At 45.6% G+C, this 19,016-nt stretch overlaps 2 protein-coding genes across 4 annotated transcripts in view; one reads left to right on the top strand and one right to left on the bottom strand.

Annotated features, from left to right (window-relative positions):
* The window catches only part of SYN3 (synapsin III), a 492,973-nt gene that overhangs the window by 64,631 nt on the left and 409,326 nt on the right, over positions 1 to 19,016 (top strand). The window lies entirely within an intron of this gene.
* LOC133247870 (uncharacterized) overlaps positions 8,291 to 19,016 on the bottom strand; it is a 30,630-nt gene continuing 19,904 nt past the window's right edge. For 2 of the 3 annotated variants that reach the window (XR_009736540.1, XR_009736539.1), the window contains 2 exons: positions 13,045 to 13,220; positions 8,291 to 12,958 (listed from right to left, as the gene is read on the bottom strand). Coding sequence is in view for 1 of the 3 variants with exons in the window: in XM_061417237.1 (XP_061273221.1) it covers positions 8,797 to 8,855 (59 nt within the window). In the remaining 2 variants the exon portion in view is untranslated. The remainder of the gene's footprint in view (positions 12,959 to 13,044; positions 13,221 to 19,016) is intronic. The other variant, XM_061417237.1, reaches the window with a different exon arrangement.

Below are 19,016 nucleotides of genomic sequence, written 5' to 3'. Positions count from 1 at the left end.
GATCATCTAATCCAGAGGTTCACAGAGGGCAAGTGACTATTCCTAGCATACACATCGGATTATTGTTGGAGTTCAAAATAGGGAGACCCTGGGCTTCCATCTCCCATGTCGTTGTTTTTCTTACTACATTTACTTCAGTGTTGTCTTTTGTCTTACCCTTTGAAGAAACTCTTGGTCACTTCTGATGGATGTGAGAGTTGGACTGTTAAGAAAGCTGAGCGCCAAAGAATTGATGCTTTTGGACTGTGGTGTTGGAGGAGACTCGTGAGAGTCCCTTGGACTGCAAGGAGATCAGCCAGTCTATCCTAAAGGAAATCAGTCCTGAATGTTCATTGGAAGGACTGATGCTGAAGCTGAAACTCCAATACTTTGGCCACCTGATAATAAAGAACTACTGACGCATTGGAAAAGACCCTGATGCTGGGAAAGATAGAAGGCAGGAGGAGAAGGGGACGACAGAAGATGAGATGGATGGATAGCATCACTGACTCAATGGACATGAGTTTGAGCAAGCTCCAGGAGTTGGTGATGGACAGGGAAGCCCAGCGTGCTGCAGTCCGTAGGGTTACAAAGAGTCGGACACAACTGAGCAACTGAACTGAACTGATAGTTTTAATAGCAGACAAATCTAATTTTCTAACTCTGAAGTTCATATTTTCCATGTTTACCTGTAAGAGGCTTTCTTCTTCAAGAATGGGGGGTGGGGGTGAGCAACAGCTGTTAACAGCTGATGGTCAATGAAGGAGCTGCACTAGCGGGGGTGCTGATACCATGTTGGAGAGCCGTACTGATTCTAAGTGTAACCAGGACTGCTTTGCCAGTTGGGTGATTCTTCCTGGTGTGACTATACCTTAACCAGTGATGAGAAGAAAGGAGCCATGGGCATGAAAGCAGGTCCATCTTCTGCACCGGGAATTGCTGCTCATAACTCCTTAGCCTATGCCTGCCAAGTTCTGTAATTTACCCTTCCTAACTGCCACCCACTCCATCAACATCTGTCCTGTCCCCTCTTAATATCATATTGAAAGTGAAAGTGTTAGTCACTCAGTCGTGTCTGACTCTTTGTGACCCTATGGACTGTAGCCCTCCAGACTCCACTGTCCATGAAATTTTCCAGGCAAGAATACTGGAGTGGGTTCCTGTGCTCTCTTCCAAGGGATCTTTCCAGCCCAGGGATAGAACCTGTGTCTCCTGAACCTCAGGCAGATTCTCTACCATCTGAGCCACCAGGGAAGTCCAATATTGTATTAATAGATAGATGAGACTCCAGTGGAGATCAAGTTAGAGGTTCTGTAAAAGTACAAAGTGAAGTCACTCAATTGAGTCCGACTCTACGATCCCATGGACTGTAGCCTACCAGGCTCCTCTGTCCATGGAATTTTCCAGATAAGAGTACTGGAGTGGGTTGCCATTTCCTTCTCCAGGGGATCTTCCCAACCCGGGGATCAAACCCAGGTCTGCTGCATTGCAGGCAGACGCTTTACTGTATGAGAAGGATAAAATAATAAGCCCTTTAATTTCTTGAGGAATGTGTAATAAGAAAGTAAATAAAACGCCGTATCTTAACCTGCCCCTTTGTTCAAGAAACACTTACTGAGCACATGCTTTGTATGTGGCCTTAATGACAGAGCTCACCACTCTCAAAGGGTTCTCCTTCTGGTGGAAAATAAACAATGGGGGCTGTGGCTATTGTACACTGGGATGCATGCTGACACAGAGATCATACAAAGCATAGTGGAGCACAGAAGAGGGAGGGATCGTCAACCTTGCCTGGGAACACTCTTAGGAGAGGCTTCACAGAGGCCTGGGGGCAAGAATTAGCCAAGTGTCAGGACAGGAAGGGTACAGTTGTGCACACAGGGTAGTGAGGTGGTCAGGTATTCAAGCCTTCCCACTAAAGAGTATGTTTGAAATTTCAATTTGTTACATGTCAGGGAAATGACCAGGGTAGAGGTTGCATGCAAAAGGGTGGTGGGAGATGAAGCTGAAAAAGAAAACAGTCTCTATCCAGGATGGGGTTTGTATGGCAATGCATGCAGTTAGAAATTGAATTGTGTCCTGGGGGAGTGAGACATATTTATTGGACTTTTTAAACCATGGAGTAATATGATCATGTTTTCATTTTAGGATGCACATGCTGATAGTTGTTTTAGAAGATAGACTGGGTGGCATGAGACTGGAGGCAGGGAAATTCCGCTCTGGATTGGGTGAAAAAAAACATCTTATCCTGGAATATTATGCTTGGGGAGAAGGTTCATGGAAAGAACTTCATAAAATGTGTGTGTATCCCTGACTTGGTGTTCTTTAGCCCATTGAGCTTCATTCTCATACCTGTAACTTGTATTTGAGAATAGAAGGGATAACCTGTTTTCCTTAAAACAGAGAGGATGGAACCAAACCCGCAGGATGTGTTTGAGCTGGCAACGCATGAAAGTGACCACCGTCACCCTCATCTTGTTCACCAACAGTCCTGGCCACTTGCTCTGACCCATTTCACACCCACATTCCAGCTTACTCCCAACCTGCTGAATCTCTGGCCTCGTGATTTCTTCAACTGCTTATGCTCTTCTCCCCATGCCATTTCTCCAGCTTTGACCTCCAGCTTTTGCTCAGCCATTCTTTACGTTTGCTGCCAGCTCTGCTGTCATCTCTACTGTTTGGGGTCTGGCTCACTCCCTGATGAGAGGAGCCCTGCTGGGTTCACCCCAGCCCTGCCAGCAGGCCCTGCCCGGATGTGCTTGCACACAGGATTTCAGTCTTTGCATTTCAGTAGGAATCAAGGGTTATTAATTAACCCAGGGTGGAACCTATTATGAAACATCCCAGAAAGCTGGAACAAACCAAAGGGACTTCTGAACTCACAGCAGGGAAAAATGCCTTTTAATTGACTTGGATGACTTCACTGCAGAAATCTGTCTAGCTGTTATGCTAAACTGGAAACTAATCTATTAGATTGTCTAAGGAATCTCCCAGCCCACCCTGACCAGAATCTCCTGAGGTGGGGAGTGTGGCCGGCACATAAACAGGACACATGCTTTGAAATGGCTTCTTTTGGATCATATCCAGTGTGGCTGCCTTTTCAAGACCCTGGGAAAGAGAGGAGAAGCTGGTATCTGAGAATGAGCTTATATGTCCTACAGTATGTATATTTAACATCACATAGGGAGCTTCCTTTAGAGTAGAATTCAACCTAAGCTGAACCTAAGAGAAGTCTTGGATCACTTCTCTCAGGGAGTTTAGAGGGTAACATGAGATAATTTCCACAGATGGTATTGTCATGTACACGACAGCTGTGTAGTCTGGACTCAGAAGGGATTAGTGAAAATAACCAATGTCTAATCACATGCTCACTGGGTGCTGGGCACACGCTAAGTACATCAGACAGATTAGTTTATTTATCTTCATCACTACTCTATGACGAGCAGATGCTCTACCCCCATTCTCCAGATGAGGAAACTAGGGCTAAGAGAGGTTGGGGGGCTTACTGAAGGCCACACAGCTTACCCGTGGCAGAGCTGGAATTCACAGTTTGACTCCAGATGCTCTTTTACTTGGGAAGGTGTATCTGGAGAAGTAAAAATCTGAAAAAGACTTGGTGAATTTCTTCTTCCATGTAAGGACTGACCTGTCCATGAGACTTGTTCTGTGGGCTGCAGACTTGCCTACAGGGTCCTCTGCAAGTGAGCCCTGCCTACCTTTCCTTAAGGTTTAGCTCAGGCATTATTTCTATTCTGCTTCCCCTGAGCTGCTTCTGTCCAAGGAGGGTAAGGTGCCTCTTGACCATGCTGTCACATACCTCATGCATATTTCTATCATTCCATTTACCAGATTACTTTGAAATTAGTTGTTCACCTGCCTGTCACTCCCTCTAGTCTCTGGGCTTATAGAGAACATGGACAGTATCTTTATTCAACCTACAAATATTTACTGAGTGTCTACTATGTGGTGAGTGCTAAGACTGAAAAGGTGATTAAAAATAGACATAGTGTCTACCTGATAGAGCTTAAAGTCTAATGGGAAAGACAGATGTTAATCACGTAATTGATCTCTAGCTCTCTCTCACACACACACACTGACACTTGCACACACTCACATACATACATGCATACACCACAATTGCAAACTGATCAGGAGCCATGAGAAAAAGACACACAGTGTTACAGTAGCACGATACCACTGGCTACTTATTCAGGTATTTAGTAGGTGTTTCCAGTAACCAGATACCTAATCTGTGCTCAATAAATATTTGTCTAATAATCTGAAGTAGGGGAAAATGCAAAAGCTACAGAGAAAATATCGGATCTACCGTAAGAACTTCCCAGGAAACAGATTCACCCAAATATTCTTTGGCATGGTGAGTGACATAGCTACAGCACTAATCTGACACCAGTGATACAGGTGAACATTAGGTGAACACAACAGGTCAGCCACTGTCTGAGTTTATCTGTATATGCTTAACCCTCACTGTGACCTCACCAAGGAAGTGCTGATGGAACTGAGACTCGAGAGGTCGTGTCTTACGTAAGGCCACCCAGCGGTCGGTCAGTGAAAGACCTGAGATGTGAATTCTCCAGAAGCCCTGGTGCACCACTGACCCTGCATCTTAATGCCTGTTTTAATCTCTTCTCTAGAGCCAAGGCTAGTCACCAGGTATTCCTTGCCCAAGGTCATAGTGCTGGTTACAGTAAAGCCAAGCTTGTCTCCTCCTTGCCAAGTCAGGCTGTGGGAGTTCTCAAGGGAGAAACCTGGCTATGGCAGAGGGCAGTGGCAGATGGGAAGTAGAACTGAGTCCCCTTAAGGGGCACGGAGTTGCATCTAGGGGGTTCTGGGTGCATGCTAAAACCAAGAAAAAAAAATTATTATTGAAGGTCAGTTGTGTGCCCTTCATGGCTCTAATGCTTCTCTCACGGTGCTAAATTTAGTCCTGTTATTGTTCAGATGACAAGACCAAGGCTGGGAGGGGTAAAGTAGGTATTTGAGGGATTAGCAGCAGAATTGTGATTGGAACTTGTGCCTGCCTGCTTTCTTTGGCTCACCTGTTGCCCCGCTGGACCTGGAAAAAAGGCTTGCTTCCTCTTGCCTACAGCACTTTTTCAGATTGATTTTCTCAGGGACCTGTTTACCTGTGTTTCTGGAACTTTCTTTCCTCCCTGAGGTTCCCTTCATGAGCTTCTGGGTGGGTTCTCAGATTGTTTGAGGTGGAACTGAACCAGGTGACCTCTTCACCCACCCCACCTCAGGGCCTACATTTTGTCCAGACAGAGAGGAGACAGTCAGCCCTCCCCTCTGGCTGCCAGGAAAAGCAGGGGAAACGAAGGGGCTGAACCTCCTGTGGCTGGGCCAGCCAAGTGCCAGGAGCCCCACATTTGCATTCATTGGACAGAACCAGGTTTTGATCACGTGTCTCACTTTGCTTACTCTCATACAACCACTTTGGTCTCTCTCTCCCTTTGCTCTCTGTGGCCCAGACTCTTTAATGTCTGTGGGAAGCAGGCCAAAATCTCTCGGCAGCACCAAGGCCCCCCCTAACCAGGCACCACCGCGGCTTTCTCACTGCCTCTCTTCCTCATTCTGCTCACTGGTGCCTCTGAGGGTCTTTGGAGAGCTAATACTTAATTCAGATGATCTCTTATTTATAGTGACTTTCCCTTAGGTTCTGCATCTTGGTTCCCCCACATGTTGTTTCTATAAGCATCTATCTGTCCATTCTTCAACTATCTGTATACCTGTTTGTCCGGTTACCCATCTGTCTAAAACCTAACTCTTACCTCACTGCTTTTTTTGGGGAGGGGTTTTAAAATCAGTTTAGAACTAGGTTCCTTTCCCCCCAAATACCTTCATGAAATTTAGTATTTCATAATACCAATAATAGTAATAATAATAATAAAGTCCTAAATATTAAGCACTTGCTACACACACACACCCCTGATGCTGAGAGTAGGACCATAAAGAAAGCTGAGCATGAAAGAATTGATGCTTTTGAACTGTGGTGTTGGAGAAGACTCTTAAGAGTCCCTTGGACTGCAAGGAGGTCAAACCAGTCAATCCTAAAGGAAATCAATCGTGAATATTCATCGGAAGGAGTGATGCTGAAACTGAAGCTCAGTGCTTTGGCCACCTGATGAGAAGAGCTGACTCTGGAAAAGACCCTGATGCTGGGAAAGATTGAAGGCAGGAGAAGGACAGGACAGAGGATGAGATGGTTGGATGGCATCACTGACTCAATGAAAATGAGTTTGAGCAAGCTCTGGGAGATGGTGAAGGATGGGGAAGCCTGGTGTGCTGCAGTTTGTGGGGTCTCAAAGAGTTAGACATGACTGAGCAGCTGAACAACAGCTACCTCACTTTATCCTCATGGTGGCCTTTGGAGTTACCTGTTTCTATTACAGAAGAAACTAAAGTTCAGAGAGGTCCAGCAATGCAGGTTACAGGATTTGAACTCCTGGCTCCTGAGCAGTCCATACTCTATAAAACAGATTCTCCTGACTTTGCTAATTCACCCCTCATTTCTGGGATACACATCTGCTACCCCCACCACCCTTCTGTGTCGCTTCTGGTTTCTTCTAATCCTTACTTTAACTGTTCTTTGCTTATATTTATTGGGAAATGACATTAAGAATCTGAAAGTAAACAGGCTCATTTCACTAATTCTTACTACTGCTCTGTAGTATTTGTGTGGAGGAAACTTTGTTGCCTCAGAAGATGAGACATCTCAAGAGGGTTTGGTATGATGGACAGAGCTGTGTCTTGGATCAGAAGAGCAAGGATCAAATCCTGGCACCACCTCTTATTACCTATGGAACTTTGAGCATATGACTCTGTGTCCTTGGTTACAGTTTCTTTCTTTGCAAAATGGAGGTAGTAATAGCAATATTACTGTGTTCATCACATTGTAAGATTTGGTTCATTTTAGTTAAATCCAGGAGGACCTTGGATCTGGGTTGACTGATTTGTAAAGGAGAAACTGGCAGATGTATGGAGTGTTTTCTACCTGCCAACTCTCCCCCAACAGACACCACTGCTCGATGAAGGCAGGCTTAGCTTAGGGCAGCTTCATCATTCTCCATGCAGCAACCAGAGCTGGCAGCAAGATGAAACTCACTCGGTAGCCCCAAAGGAACTTTCAGTTCTCACATTCTGTGGGTTTGATACGAGTCTACTTAAAGAGGATAGTAAATTATGGATGAGGTGGTTGGATCGCGCTAGATGAGCTGAGTTGGTAAATACACGATGGAAATAAAACCAAGACCCACCATCAAAAGAGTGCTGAATTCTATTCTGGCAATCTCTGGAGTTGTTCACTAGAGCAACTATTTTCCAGTTGTGCCCCTAGAGCCCTGCTGTTCCACAGGGGTACCTGGGGTTGCAAACATCAAGCATTTTGGAAGAAGAGAGATGGGGAGAGAAAGGAGGAGGAGAAAGAAGAGGAAAAGGGAGAGGTGGAGAGGAGAAAAGAGAAGAAGGGAGAGAGCTTAACTCATTCCTTCTCTGTATCAGTAATTCTCAACCAGGGGTGATTTTGCCCCTGGGGGCCATTTAGCAATGCCTGGAAATGTTTCTGGTTGTCCCAACAGGGGGATGCTGCTGACCTCTATGAGAAGAGGACAGGGATGCTTCTAAACATCTTAGAGTACACAAGACAGCCTTCCATAACAATGAATGAATTATCCAACTCAAAAAAGTCAATGTGCCAAGGTTGGGGAACCCTGTACTAGATTGAAGCAACTCCAAGATGATTCCTTTTGTGCAGGGAGCCCTGTGGGCCCCTAGAGACAGGAGGTGGTACTTCAGTTTATGATGATGTGGGCTTCCCAGGTGGCTCTGAAGAAACTTCACCTTCCCTTTTCCTTTTACTCATCACTAAAGGCCTCAGGACAGAGAAGGGGCAGGGACCTTCTCCTTCATTCTTACAAAAATGTCACGGCAGAGGTTTCTATGATTTCCCCAAGATCCCACAGCGAGGAAGTTGCAGAATGAAATAGACACCTCCTGCTCTTGGATCTTTGTAACACAGCCTACCTCAGTCAATGTGAGCCCTGGTTGTGCACCCAGCAACCTGCAACAGAGGCCCAAAGCCAGGTGAAACCCCAAAGGGCTGGACCAAGCCTGGTGTTGTGTAGGGACCTGCGATTTGTTATAGGCGAGTATGATAAGACATGCAGACACAGAAATGACCGTCATGAAGGAAGAATTGTCTCATACTCATAGTCCCCTAAAGCAGGAGGCACAGAATACCATGATGTGGGGATCCCATGGGGAAGCATCATGGCCAGTCTAGAGGCAGAGGGAGCAAGGGGAAAATGTGGGCAAGAGCCTTTATTATTGTGGTTCCACTGAAAGGAAAAGGCAAGGCATGGTAAGCACATTCTAGATTGACTAATCTGAATAATTTCAGCAGGCTCTGGGGTGTAGGGGCTGTCCCTGGTTGTCTGGCACTTGGCCCTGGGTTGTTGGGGGTCGGGGGAGATAGTGGCCCAGAGTGAGAGCCTACTTGTTGCTGTTCAGTCACTAAGTCTGGTCTGACTCTTTTCCACCCTGTGAGCTGCAGCACGCCAGGCTTCCCTGTCCTTCACCATCTCCTGGAGTTTGCTCAAACTCATGTCCATTGAGTCAGTGATGTTATCTAACCGTCTCATCCTCTGCTGCCCACTTCTTCTCTTGCCCTCAACTTTCCCTAGCATCACGGCCTTTTCCAATGGGTCATCTCTTCGCATCAGAGCCTGGTAGAGAAGGTCATTACAGTATGGGCTCTGGATGGTTGTCTCACGTTTGACAGGTACTCTCTATGGCACGTCTTTACTTTCTCCAGGTTCTGGCTAACTCTGTGAGAGGTGGTCCATCCAGGTTCAGTGAGCCTGAAAGATATGAAAGCATCAGAATACAGAAAATAAGACCTGGTTAGCACACCTCTCTAACCCCAAAGCCTCACCATACTGCTGCTTTTTAGCCATCTTTTGAAATAAACTCTTTTGTTTCTAAGTCTTTTTTTTAAATTTTTTTTATTTTTAAACTTTGCATAATTGTATTAGTTTTGCCAAATATCAAAATGAATCCACCACAGGTATACATGTGTCCCCCATCCTGAACCCTCCTCCCTCCCCATACCATCCCTCTGGGTCGTCCCAGTGCACTAGCCCCAAGCATCCAGTATCAGTGCATCGAACCTGGACCCAGTATTTAAGCAAATTACAAAGTAAAAATTACTCTTCTGTTTGATGCAGAACCTTTGAACCTCCAGAAAGTATCCCACTCCATAGACATCCTCTTTAGAAGAGATTCTCACTCCCTCCATCCTGCTGCTCTCCTAGCCTTGGGTTCTGCCATGGGTTGGAAGACGCCTAGGGGAGTATTTGAGAGCAGGGATCCTGTAGCCAGATGACTTGTATTTGTATTCTTGATCCATCACCTCCCAGCTGTGTGACCTTGGGGAATTATATTTAATCTCATGCCTTAGTGCTGCCAACTATAAAGTAGGCATAATGATAATATCCAGGAGATGGTGAAGGACAGGGAAGCCAGGAATGCTGCAGTCCATGGGGTTGGAAAGAGTAACACACAACTTAGTGACTGAACAACAACAACAACGATAAAAGGACCTACCTAATGGGCTACTGTCAGAATTAATACACACAAAGCCGTTAGAACAGCACCTGGCACATAGTAAGTGCTTAACCATTATATGTTGTAATCCTAATGTAAATATAATTAGTGATATTAGATTACAAACAGTCTATATTATAATGTTGCTGCCAGAGCTACCAAGGTCACACATACGCTTTTCAGTCCTCTTGCTACTAGCCGTGCTTAGTACCATCACTCCTTCTGTGTCTTCCTCTCCAAAGACCAACACCCCTGCTTCTCCTGCGTTTCTTCATTCCTGCTACTTCTACCATTGCACCCACTGGGATAACCATTGCCCCCTCTGCTGCTGGGCATTGCTGCCATCAAGTGAAAACAATGTCAACTAGATCGTGAGGGTCAAAGAAGGTGTGAAGAAGCAGAAAATGATAGGAGCCATGGATGGGCCACCATGAACATGTTCAGTCTCGTACCCTCTTTGAACTTCCCTTGCTCCTAGTTTAGGGGAGGTTAGTAATAAAGTCCCAGGCCTGTGGGGCCATTATTAATGAAGTTGTACAGTGGTTCTACAATTGTGTTGTGTTTTTCCTGAGCCTGCAGGGTCAGAAATGGCCCATTACAGCTCTTGGTGGCCCTGGATGTGTAGATACCCTCTTGACTCAGGAATGACATTGTTTCAGCAGCTCATAGGGGCTGCCTGCCTCCGGAATGTGGACAGAGAAGCCTCCTCACCTTTGCTTCCCCGCACGGGAGTGCATAGACTGCAGGGGGCTCCTCTCCCCTGACTCTGACCCTGGAAATTCCCATTTGGCGATTAGATTCACGCTGACTCTGGGCTCTATCTGGGTCACACTGTCTTGAAACTGCTATGGCCTCTTGGGAAGAAAAGGAACATCTGAGAAAGGAGAACTCGGCCTTTAAAAATATAAGTCTCTATTGAGGAAAAGGAATTGGGAAAACAGCCCTTTTGCAAGGAGGAAAATGGCTTTGGGTTCTCCTTTCCCAAGCCCAGCCTTAATTTGGAGATATTTCACAGTGGCCTTTTGAAGGGGTGACCAGTTCATACCAAGCTGCCTTAAATGCTTGGAGCAAAAGCCTGTGGGGACTTGCAAATCAACTCTGGGAAGAGAAATTAGCTGTGTCTTGTCTCAGAACTCCCGAAACCAGCTCCAAAGTAAACACATAAGCTGTGCCGGCAGGGAAAGCATGGCCCCTTTTTCTTCTTCATTTTAGAAACTCCATGTGTGCATTATTTTAAATAGGCGCCAGCACACGAGGCCCTTTTAACAAGATTGAAAACAGATGGGGCCTTAGGCTGTTCAGTAGCTCTCAGAAACTGACATGGGAAGTGCTAAGCCATCCTGTGTCCAGGCGACGTTCGTGTTCTTGAAGCACAAGTCTGGCCAGGCCTCTCATTCCCAGGGAGCAGGAGTCTGCTTCCTGCATCAGGTGTGTCAGCAGGGGAAGGAAATATCTCCTTTCACTGCATTTACCCGTGTTTGCATTTACTTAACCCTCTGGCAGCCTGAAAGAAGAGAGGCTTGTGCTAGCCTTAAGACCCCATGCTTCTGGAGCTGAGAGCATTGGGTTTTAACTTATCATTCATGGGATTGTTACTCCCCACAACCCATGGCTCTCCAGAGGCTCCCAATCTCACTGTAAGTGATGGCCAGAGTCCTTCGCATGGCTATACACCCTTCATGGTTAGACTTCCCTGGCCTTCTTCCTGCTCTTGTCTTTCTTGCTTACTCTGATCCAGTCACACTGGCCTTCTCACACTGTTCCCTAAAATCAAACACCAGGAAACAAGTATTGATGAGGATGTGGAAAGATTGGAACCCTTGTACATTGCTGGAAAGAATGTAAAATGGTACAGCTGCTACAGAATACAGTATGGTGGTTCCTCAAGAAGTCAGACAGAATCACCACATGACCCAGCAATTCCAGTCCTGGGTATATAGCAAAAGAATTGAAAGCAGGGATTCAAACATGTTTGTTAGCCCATGTTCATAGCAGCATTATTCACAATAGCCAAAAGGTAGACCTAAAACCCAAGGTTCATTGACAAATGGGTAAAGAAATGTGGTATATCCATACAATGGAATATGATTCAACCTTTACAGTGAAGGAAATTCCGACATATACTACAACATGGACAAACTTCAGGTCAAATAAGCCAGATGTAAGAGGATGAATATTGTAAGATCCCACTTGTATCAGGTACCTAGAATAGTCAAATTCATAGAGACAGAAAGTACAGTAGCAGTTACCAGCAGTTACGGAGAACGAGTTACTGTTTCTTGGACACGAGGGTTTTGTTGGGGATGATGAAAAAGTTCTGTGGTTGGATGGTGGTGATGGTTGCACAACAAAGTGAATATATTTCATGCCACTGATTTATACACTTAGAAAACAGTTAAAATGGTAAATTTTACATTGCAGTTATTTTATCACAAAGAAACAAACTTTGAAAAACTCAGGCAATCACACCCTGCCTTGAGCTTTTGCTTTTCTGTTCTCTTTGCCTGGAACCCCCTTTCCCAAGGTATCCACATGGCTTGTTCAGATTCTTTGCAGCAGTGTCACCTTCTCAGAGGTACTCGACTGCCCTCTCTGAAATGGTACTCTCCACGCACACTTCTCAGTCACTCTGTGTCATGTCACTTGCTTCATTTTTCTTCACAGCATTTAGCACCCAGAATGCTGACACTCTGGTCCTTCTGAAGTGTCCAGCACTAAGCTCAGGCTGTAGGGGGCAGCAGGGACTCCATATTTGGGGTTTAAAACCAGCCATGTTTTCTGAGGCCCAAGCAGAGGGAGCAGCAGGCCCTCATCTTGGCGCCAGGCTTTACCCTGGTCCCTGGATGTGTGGACTGAATCAAGGGAAGGAAGGTAAGAGGAAAGACCCCTGGGAAGCAGCTCTAGGGAGAGAAGGTGAGGCCCAAGCTGTGGGTAGCAGTGGGTAGAAAAGGAGGGTTGAATGGTTTTTTCATTTCTACAGCACTGAAATGGTGTTGGACGTGTGAAATGAAAACCAAATAAAGGAAAGCATGTTAAGGTAGGATAGAACATTTTAATTTCTCAGAGCTTTGATGGATGAGATGTTCTTGTCATCACAAGTTTCCGTTTGGGAAAAAAATCTACAGAAATAAATTACATCAGCCCTACTTAAGCTCCTTCAGTATCTCTGCTCACCATACTCGACAGCATCATGCCTGCTTCATCTCTAGGCTCATCATCCCACCCCGAGCAGCTCTTCCCAGAGCTCCAGCCTCACCACCTCACCGTCAGCATCACACCCATCTGTGATACAACTGCCAAACATGGACTCTGCTTCTGCACCTCGATCTCCAAGCCCCTGAACCCATTCATCAACCATCTGGAAAAATACGGGGAGACGTTCACATGTGCTTTGTTTAATCCTATAAACACACATTTCTGAGAATTCAGCAGAATGGTACTTACACCTGTGGAACCCAGCGCAACAGTGAAGAGAAGTAGATGTCAAGGGGACACGATTCATCCTTCTTTAATACGTAGCTAAGTTGTGGTCTTAAAATCTCTGAACATTTGCCCGATCTGTCACAAGTTCGTTGCAGGTGGCAAAATTCATTCCTAGGTCTCTCAACCTTATAAAAGCTCTGGAAATGGGGAGAGATGAGGCTCTGACGATCCTACCATTCTGGGGCCATTCCCACCCCTTAAAGCTTCTTTCTCCCCCTCCCCTCCCCATCCTCCTTCCCCCGTTCTCCCCCCACCTCCTCAATCCTCCTCCCCATCCTTTGTCTCCCCTTCCTCCCCCATCTCCTACCCTCCTCTTCCTCCCCCTCCTCCCTCTCTCCTTCAGCAAACACTTTCTGTCCTTCGGACATTATCAGAAGCTCTCCCTACCCTTCAAGTTTTCCCTGGCAGAGGGAAAATGACAGTGGATGTTTTACTTTGATTCTCAGATGCTGCTGTTTCAGTCTCTATTCTTGGCACAATAGTTGCTCAAAAAAAGAATTAGTTGTTAAGTTAATGAATTAATGGATGACTCGAGTTCAGGTAACTTTGTGATCTTGGCCAAGTCATTTTCTCTGTTTCTCATCCACTAATGAGAATGCTAATACCTACTCTCGTATCAGGAGGTCATTGTAATGATCAAATTAAAGAACATAAATGTGATATCTAACATTGATTATTCATTTTTCACTTAGGCACCTTGCTAAGGACTCAAGTGGATATTAATTCCATTTAATGGAATCCATTAATTGCAATGCTCACACCTGCCCTAGGAAGGTACCATTCTTTTTTTTTTTGGAAGGTACCATTCTTAACCTCATTTACAGATGAGGGACTGAGGCTTAGAAAGGCTAACTTGTCTAAAGGTGCACAACAAGTAAGGGGTAAAGCTTTGATTCAAACTCATGGGGTTCAATTCTAAAAACCTTCACATGCCAGCACTTTGTAAACTGCAAGTCACTGCTACTGATTTTTTAAAAAATAATATGGTGAACTCCAGCTAACTTTGGATATTTTATTACTTGAACATTTAGGAATGTAGGTTTTGTCATTTTATTTGTCTCTATTTTATGTGTATTTTGACATGTTTTTACCTCTCCCTTACCTGCCTTCTACACACACACGCACACACACAGAGGAATATTAAGATTTTTTTTGATGAGCATAGGTGCCTTTGCATCTGCCTCCACAGCTGGGTGTTTGGCACGGGAAGTGGGCAGTACTGCCAGGCAGTTCTCACTGACCCAGGGGCCCAGACCTTTGCTCAGATGCCTGGTACTGCTTCTGCACAATATTTCCTCCTCTGGAAAGGTCCATTGAATGAGTCTTCAGACATTCAAAGCCTGTTTTGTCTGCAAGGTGAGTCTGTACTGGTGGAAAAGAGCTCAGCCCCGAGATGCCAGCCAAGGAAGTCACTGAGCCCACCAGGCCTCAGAGCTGAAAACATGGCCTATGCGGGAAACCGACAGGAAGCAGTTCTTGCTGAGAGCAGGCTTTGGGCCGCCTGCCAAGTACTTGCTATCAGCAGGGCAGTTAGAAGGAGCGGAGCGGTGAAAGAGGGACCTGTGGGCTTCCCCAGCAGACGCTGCACACTGATGTGGGAAAGACACAGGAAGGTGTAAGAATTAGAGCTCTGCGAGTTAAGACTTGAGTCACCCCAGATAAGCCACTTGGTACAGTGTGAAGGGTGTCAGCCTGGGTTTGGACCCCAGGATGTATCTTTGGACAAAGTTACCCTGCTTCCCTGGGCCTCACCTTTGACATCTGCAAAATGGGCATCTGTTCATTCAGTGATATTCACAGAGCACCTGTGTTGTTTCCCCAGACACTGGTTTAGGTGCTGGGCTAGAGCTCTGGGCAAAACAGACAAAATCCCTGCCCCTGGAGCTTCCATTATAGTGAAAGAAATGGACGATTAAATATTCACTTGGGATGGATGTAAATATTTACGTCAGAGGGTGGTGAGTGCTGTGGGGGAGGATTAAGCAAGGAAATAGCTTGGAGCACAGCAGGTGCTTTGTAGGAAGGTGCCACTAGGGGCGCCAGGGAGCAGAGGTGTGCTGCCAGGTCTCAGAAACAAGGTTTAGCGGCTGAGGGATTGGAGGTTGGTGTCTGCTTCCTGTGCTTGATAATGGGAAAGAGGCCAGCATGGCATGGCGATGACAGAGTGAGTTGAAACAGGGGCAGACGGAATGGTGGAAGGAGGTGTCAAAGAACCTAAATCCTGTAGGAGTTCACAGCCTGCGTAAAGCTTGGGTTTTCTGTGTTTAATGTTTTATTATTGTTGCTGCTGTTGTTTATGCTTTTAACGAGTCTCTATAAGACCCTGTGAAAGAACTTAAGAAGTGAAGAAGAGACTCCCCTGGTGATCCAATGGTTAAGACTCCATGCTCCCAATGCAGGGGGCCCGAGTTCAATCCCTGATCAAGGAACTAGATCCCTCATGCCACAACTAAGAGATCCTCCATACCGCAGCGAAGATCCCAAGTGCTGCAACTGAGACCCAGTGCAGCCAAGTAAATTTAAAAAAGAAAAAAAGAAATGAAGAAGATCATAGTGCATGCAGAATGCTGATTTATTTTAAAAGGAATTTGTTAATAACACACTTTCCTTCCCAAGAGTAAACATAACAATCTGTTAGGGATTAGGGTGGAATTTTGATGAAAACTTGCTAGAGGACTCAAGAATGCCCTAATCCTACCTTGACAGTTACTACCACCACCCCTTTTGCAGGTTCCTAAAGTAGACAAAAACACAAGGAGGAAGAGCAAATAAGTTTTAGAGGGCCTAGGCCCACCACCCCTGTGCAGGGTTGCCTGAATCAGCTCCAGACCAAAGCAGTGCAGCATCTTGCTGCTGCTGCTGCTAAGTCGCTTCAGTAGTGTCCGACTCTGTGCGACCCCATAGACGGCAGCCCACCAGGCTCCCCCATCCCTGGGATTCTCCAGGCAAGAACACTGGAGTGGGTTGCCATTTCCTTCTCCAACGCATGAAAGTGAAAAGTGAAAGTGAAGTCGCTCACTCCTGTCCGACTCCTAGCGACCCCATGGACTGCAGCCTACCAGGCTCCTCCGCCCATGGGATTTTCCAGGCAAGAGTACTGGAGTGGGGTGCCATTTCCTTCTCCTTGCAGCATCTTACCTGTAATGTCCCATTTATGAGTGTTACTTACTAAATGTGCTAAGTTGCTTCTATTGTGTCAGACTCTTTGTGACCCTATGGACTGTAGCCTGCCAGGTTCCTCTGTCCGTAGGATTCTCCAGACAAGAATACTGGAGTGGTTTTTCATGCCCTCCTCCAGGGGATCTTCCAACCCAAGGATCAAACCTGCACTCTTATGTCTCCTGCATTGACAGGTGGGTTCTTGACCACTAGCGCCACCTGGGAAGCCCTGTGAAAGTGAAGTCACTCAGTCGTGTCCGACTCTTTGCAGCCCGTGGACTGTAGCCCACCAAGCTCCTCCGTTGGGATTCTCCAGGCAAGAATACTGGAGTGGGTTGCCATTTCCTTCTCCAACTTAGACTAAATATGTATTGCTAAATAATTTTGAAGTACCACAAACACAGTTAGGAAAAAAGAGCAGGACATCTGGGTCTCCTTGGAATCAGAGTTCAGTGCTGCAAACTCATGGGAGAGAGGGTGGCTGAGAGCAAAATGGATGCTGAGGATGGCTTCTCTGAGGAGCTACAAGGCAGGAGAGAGGAAGTTAACATGAGGACCACCCAGTTCAGCAGGCAGTCAGCTGGAGAGAAGCAGAATGTCGACTCCAGAATCACACATGATTGCCTGGTTTTCAACCCAGCAATGACCTTGCCCACTGTTTAAGGCAGCATTATGATGTCCTGAGCACTAGATTAACAGTTCCTCCTTATGAGGTGAGAAAGCGTAGAGAAAAGGGCAGAGGGTGAGAAGTTGTTCTAGCATTAGGAAAGGTCCTGGAGGCTGCCCACCTTCTGCCATCAGCCCAGTATCTATGTGTCTCTCTTGTCTCTCTCTTTTACCCTCCTGCAAATTACAAAGGGTGTCTAAGGCCTTGGAAAGGGGCAGACTGTAAGGGTTTAAGGGTACAGTCTGGACCAGATAGGTCTTCACTAACAAGAATTTCCAGTATCTTATCAGCCTCCCTTGGATTCCAGAACAATCTGTCTGCCAGCATCTTGTCTTTCTCAGGAACTCTGGACAACAGCTCTTTGTGTTGAAATCCCCCCTCCTTCAGTCAGGCTTCATGGTCAAGGCTGATAGCTGCTACCTCCACATTCCCACACATTTTCGGTTTCTTGTGTACATTCCAGTCACTCATCCAATTCCAAGTCCCAATTTCAGTTTCTTTCGCATTGATCTGTTGGCCCAATAGCATCCTTCAACTTACTATAATAATGATGATTGCAATCACCATTTTCTACTCCATCATCAACAACATTATCATTGCAAATGCAGTTATCGGTAACTAAACATGAATACCCCATGCTTTCAGTGATATTATCTGCTTGGCATCACATACTTTCTAGGTTCCACTGAGAACCCATGAAAGACTCTCAGGAAACTGAATGCATTCCATCTTGTTTGTGTGTGATGTGTGCACTCATGAGTGTGTGTGCACGTGTTTTCCTGGAGCTGGATATGTATTTAATTATAAACAGGTGCTTGTATTTCCTTGTGATAGAGGGTGCTATAGAAGAGGTCTTGTTAATGGATATGATTCCAACCATAACTAACTGATAATAGAGTCTGGAACTTAGAAAGTGCTATGTAAATACTTGTGGTTAAATATTTATCACTCTCTTATAACACAGCCCTTCGTATTTCCCAGTGGTCTCCCAAAGATGACTATACCCTAATCCCTGGAATCTGTGAAAATGATACTTAGAAGGGAGATGATGATGTGATTACAATTATGGACTTTAAGAAGAGTATCTCTGATTATCCAATTAGGCCAGTCTGACCACAGAAGCCCTTAAAAACAGAACTTTATCTGGCTAGAGAGGAAGATGTGACAAAAGGGAAGTCAGAAAACTTTGGAGAATAAGGACTTGACATGCCATGACAAGTTTGAAGATGGGGAGTACAATGTGACAAGAACTGCAGACAGCCTTAAGGAGCTCGGACAGTCTCCCAGCTGTGATCAGCAAGGAAGTAAAACCTCAGTCCTATAGCTGCAGAGAGTTCAATTCAGCAAACTTGGAAGCAGATTCTTCCCAAAACCTCCCAGAAAGAGTCCAGATGGCTGATACCTTGATTTTGGCTTTGTGAAACCTAGAACAGAAATCAGCTGAGCTAACATGGACTTCTGATGTGTATGGAGCAGTGAGACAATGCATTTGTGTTGTCTGCGGCTGTTATATTTGTGATAATTTGTTGTGGCAGCAATAGAATACTAATACCCTATAGAGTACCGTTCCTTCACAGGGAGTTCAAAATCCTCAGAATTGGCCTCCCACCCACTTTTCTAGCTCTGTTCTATTGTGTTCCTCCACATACTCCATGCTCCAACAGCAGAAGGCATCTCACTGCTTCATTGCCCCAGAGCCCTGCGGCTCAGCTGTGCTTTTGTTCATGAAAACTTAGATTGGGTCTTTCTCCTCCTTTCTACCTGACCACCCTCCTCCTTGCTGTGGTCTAGTGGATCTGGCAGTGGGGCAGTTTCAGAAGGTGAATTATTTAGCATATGTAGGTATTGTAGTTGTCCACTCATCTACAAAGTATAAAAATAACACTTCATTCCACAAGTACGTTTTCAATACTTCCTGTGTACCAGGAACTGGATATAAAGTGGTAAACAGCTTTCTAATAAAAGTATGATTGCTTGGCATTTCTTTTTCATAAGGTATGCTGTGGTAATAGTATTTTCGTTCCATGATCATTGGGAGACACTGGTTAAGAAAGAGAGGTGAAAATGAAACAGACCATGGACATAATTGCCTCAGTTGATGATAACT

The sequence above is a fragment of the Bos javanicus genome, chromosome 5, assembly GCF_032452875.1.
Source record: "Bos javanicus breed banteng chromosome 5, ARS-OSU_banteng_1.0, whole genome shotgun sequence".
Taxonomy (NCBI): Eukaryota; Metazoa; Chordata; class Mammalia; order Artiodactyla; family Bovidae; genus Bos; species Bos javanicus.
Note: the sequence above shows the minus strand (reverse complement) of the source record. Positions and strands in the feature narration are given on the sequence as shown.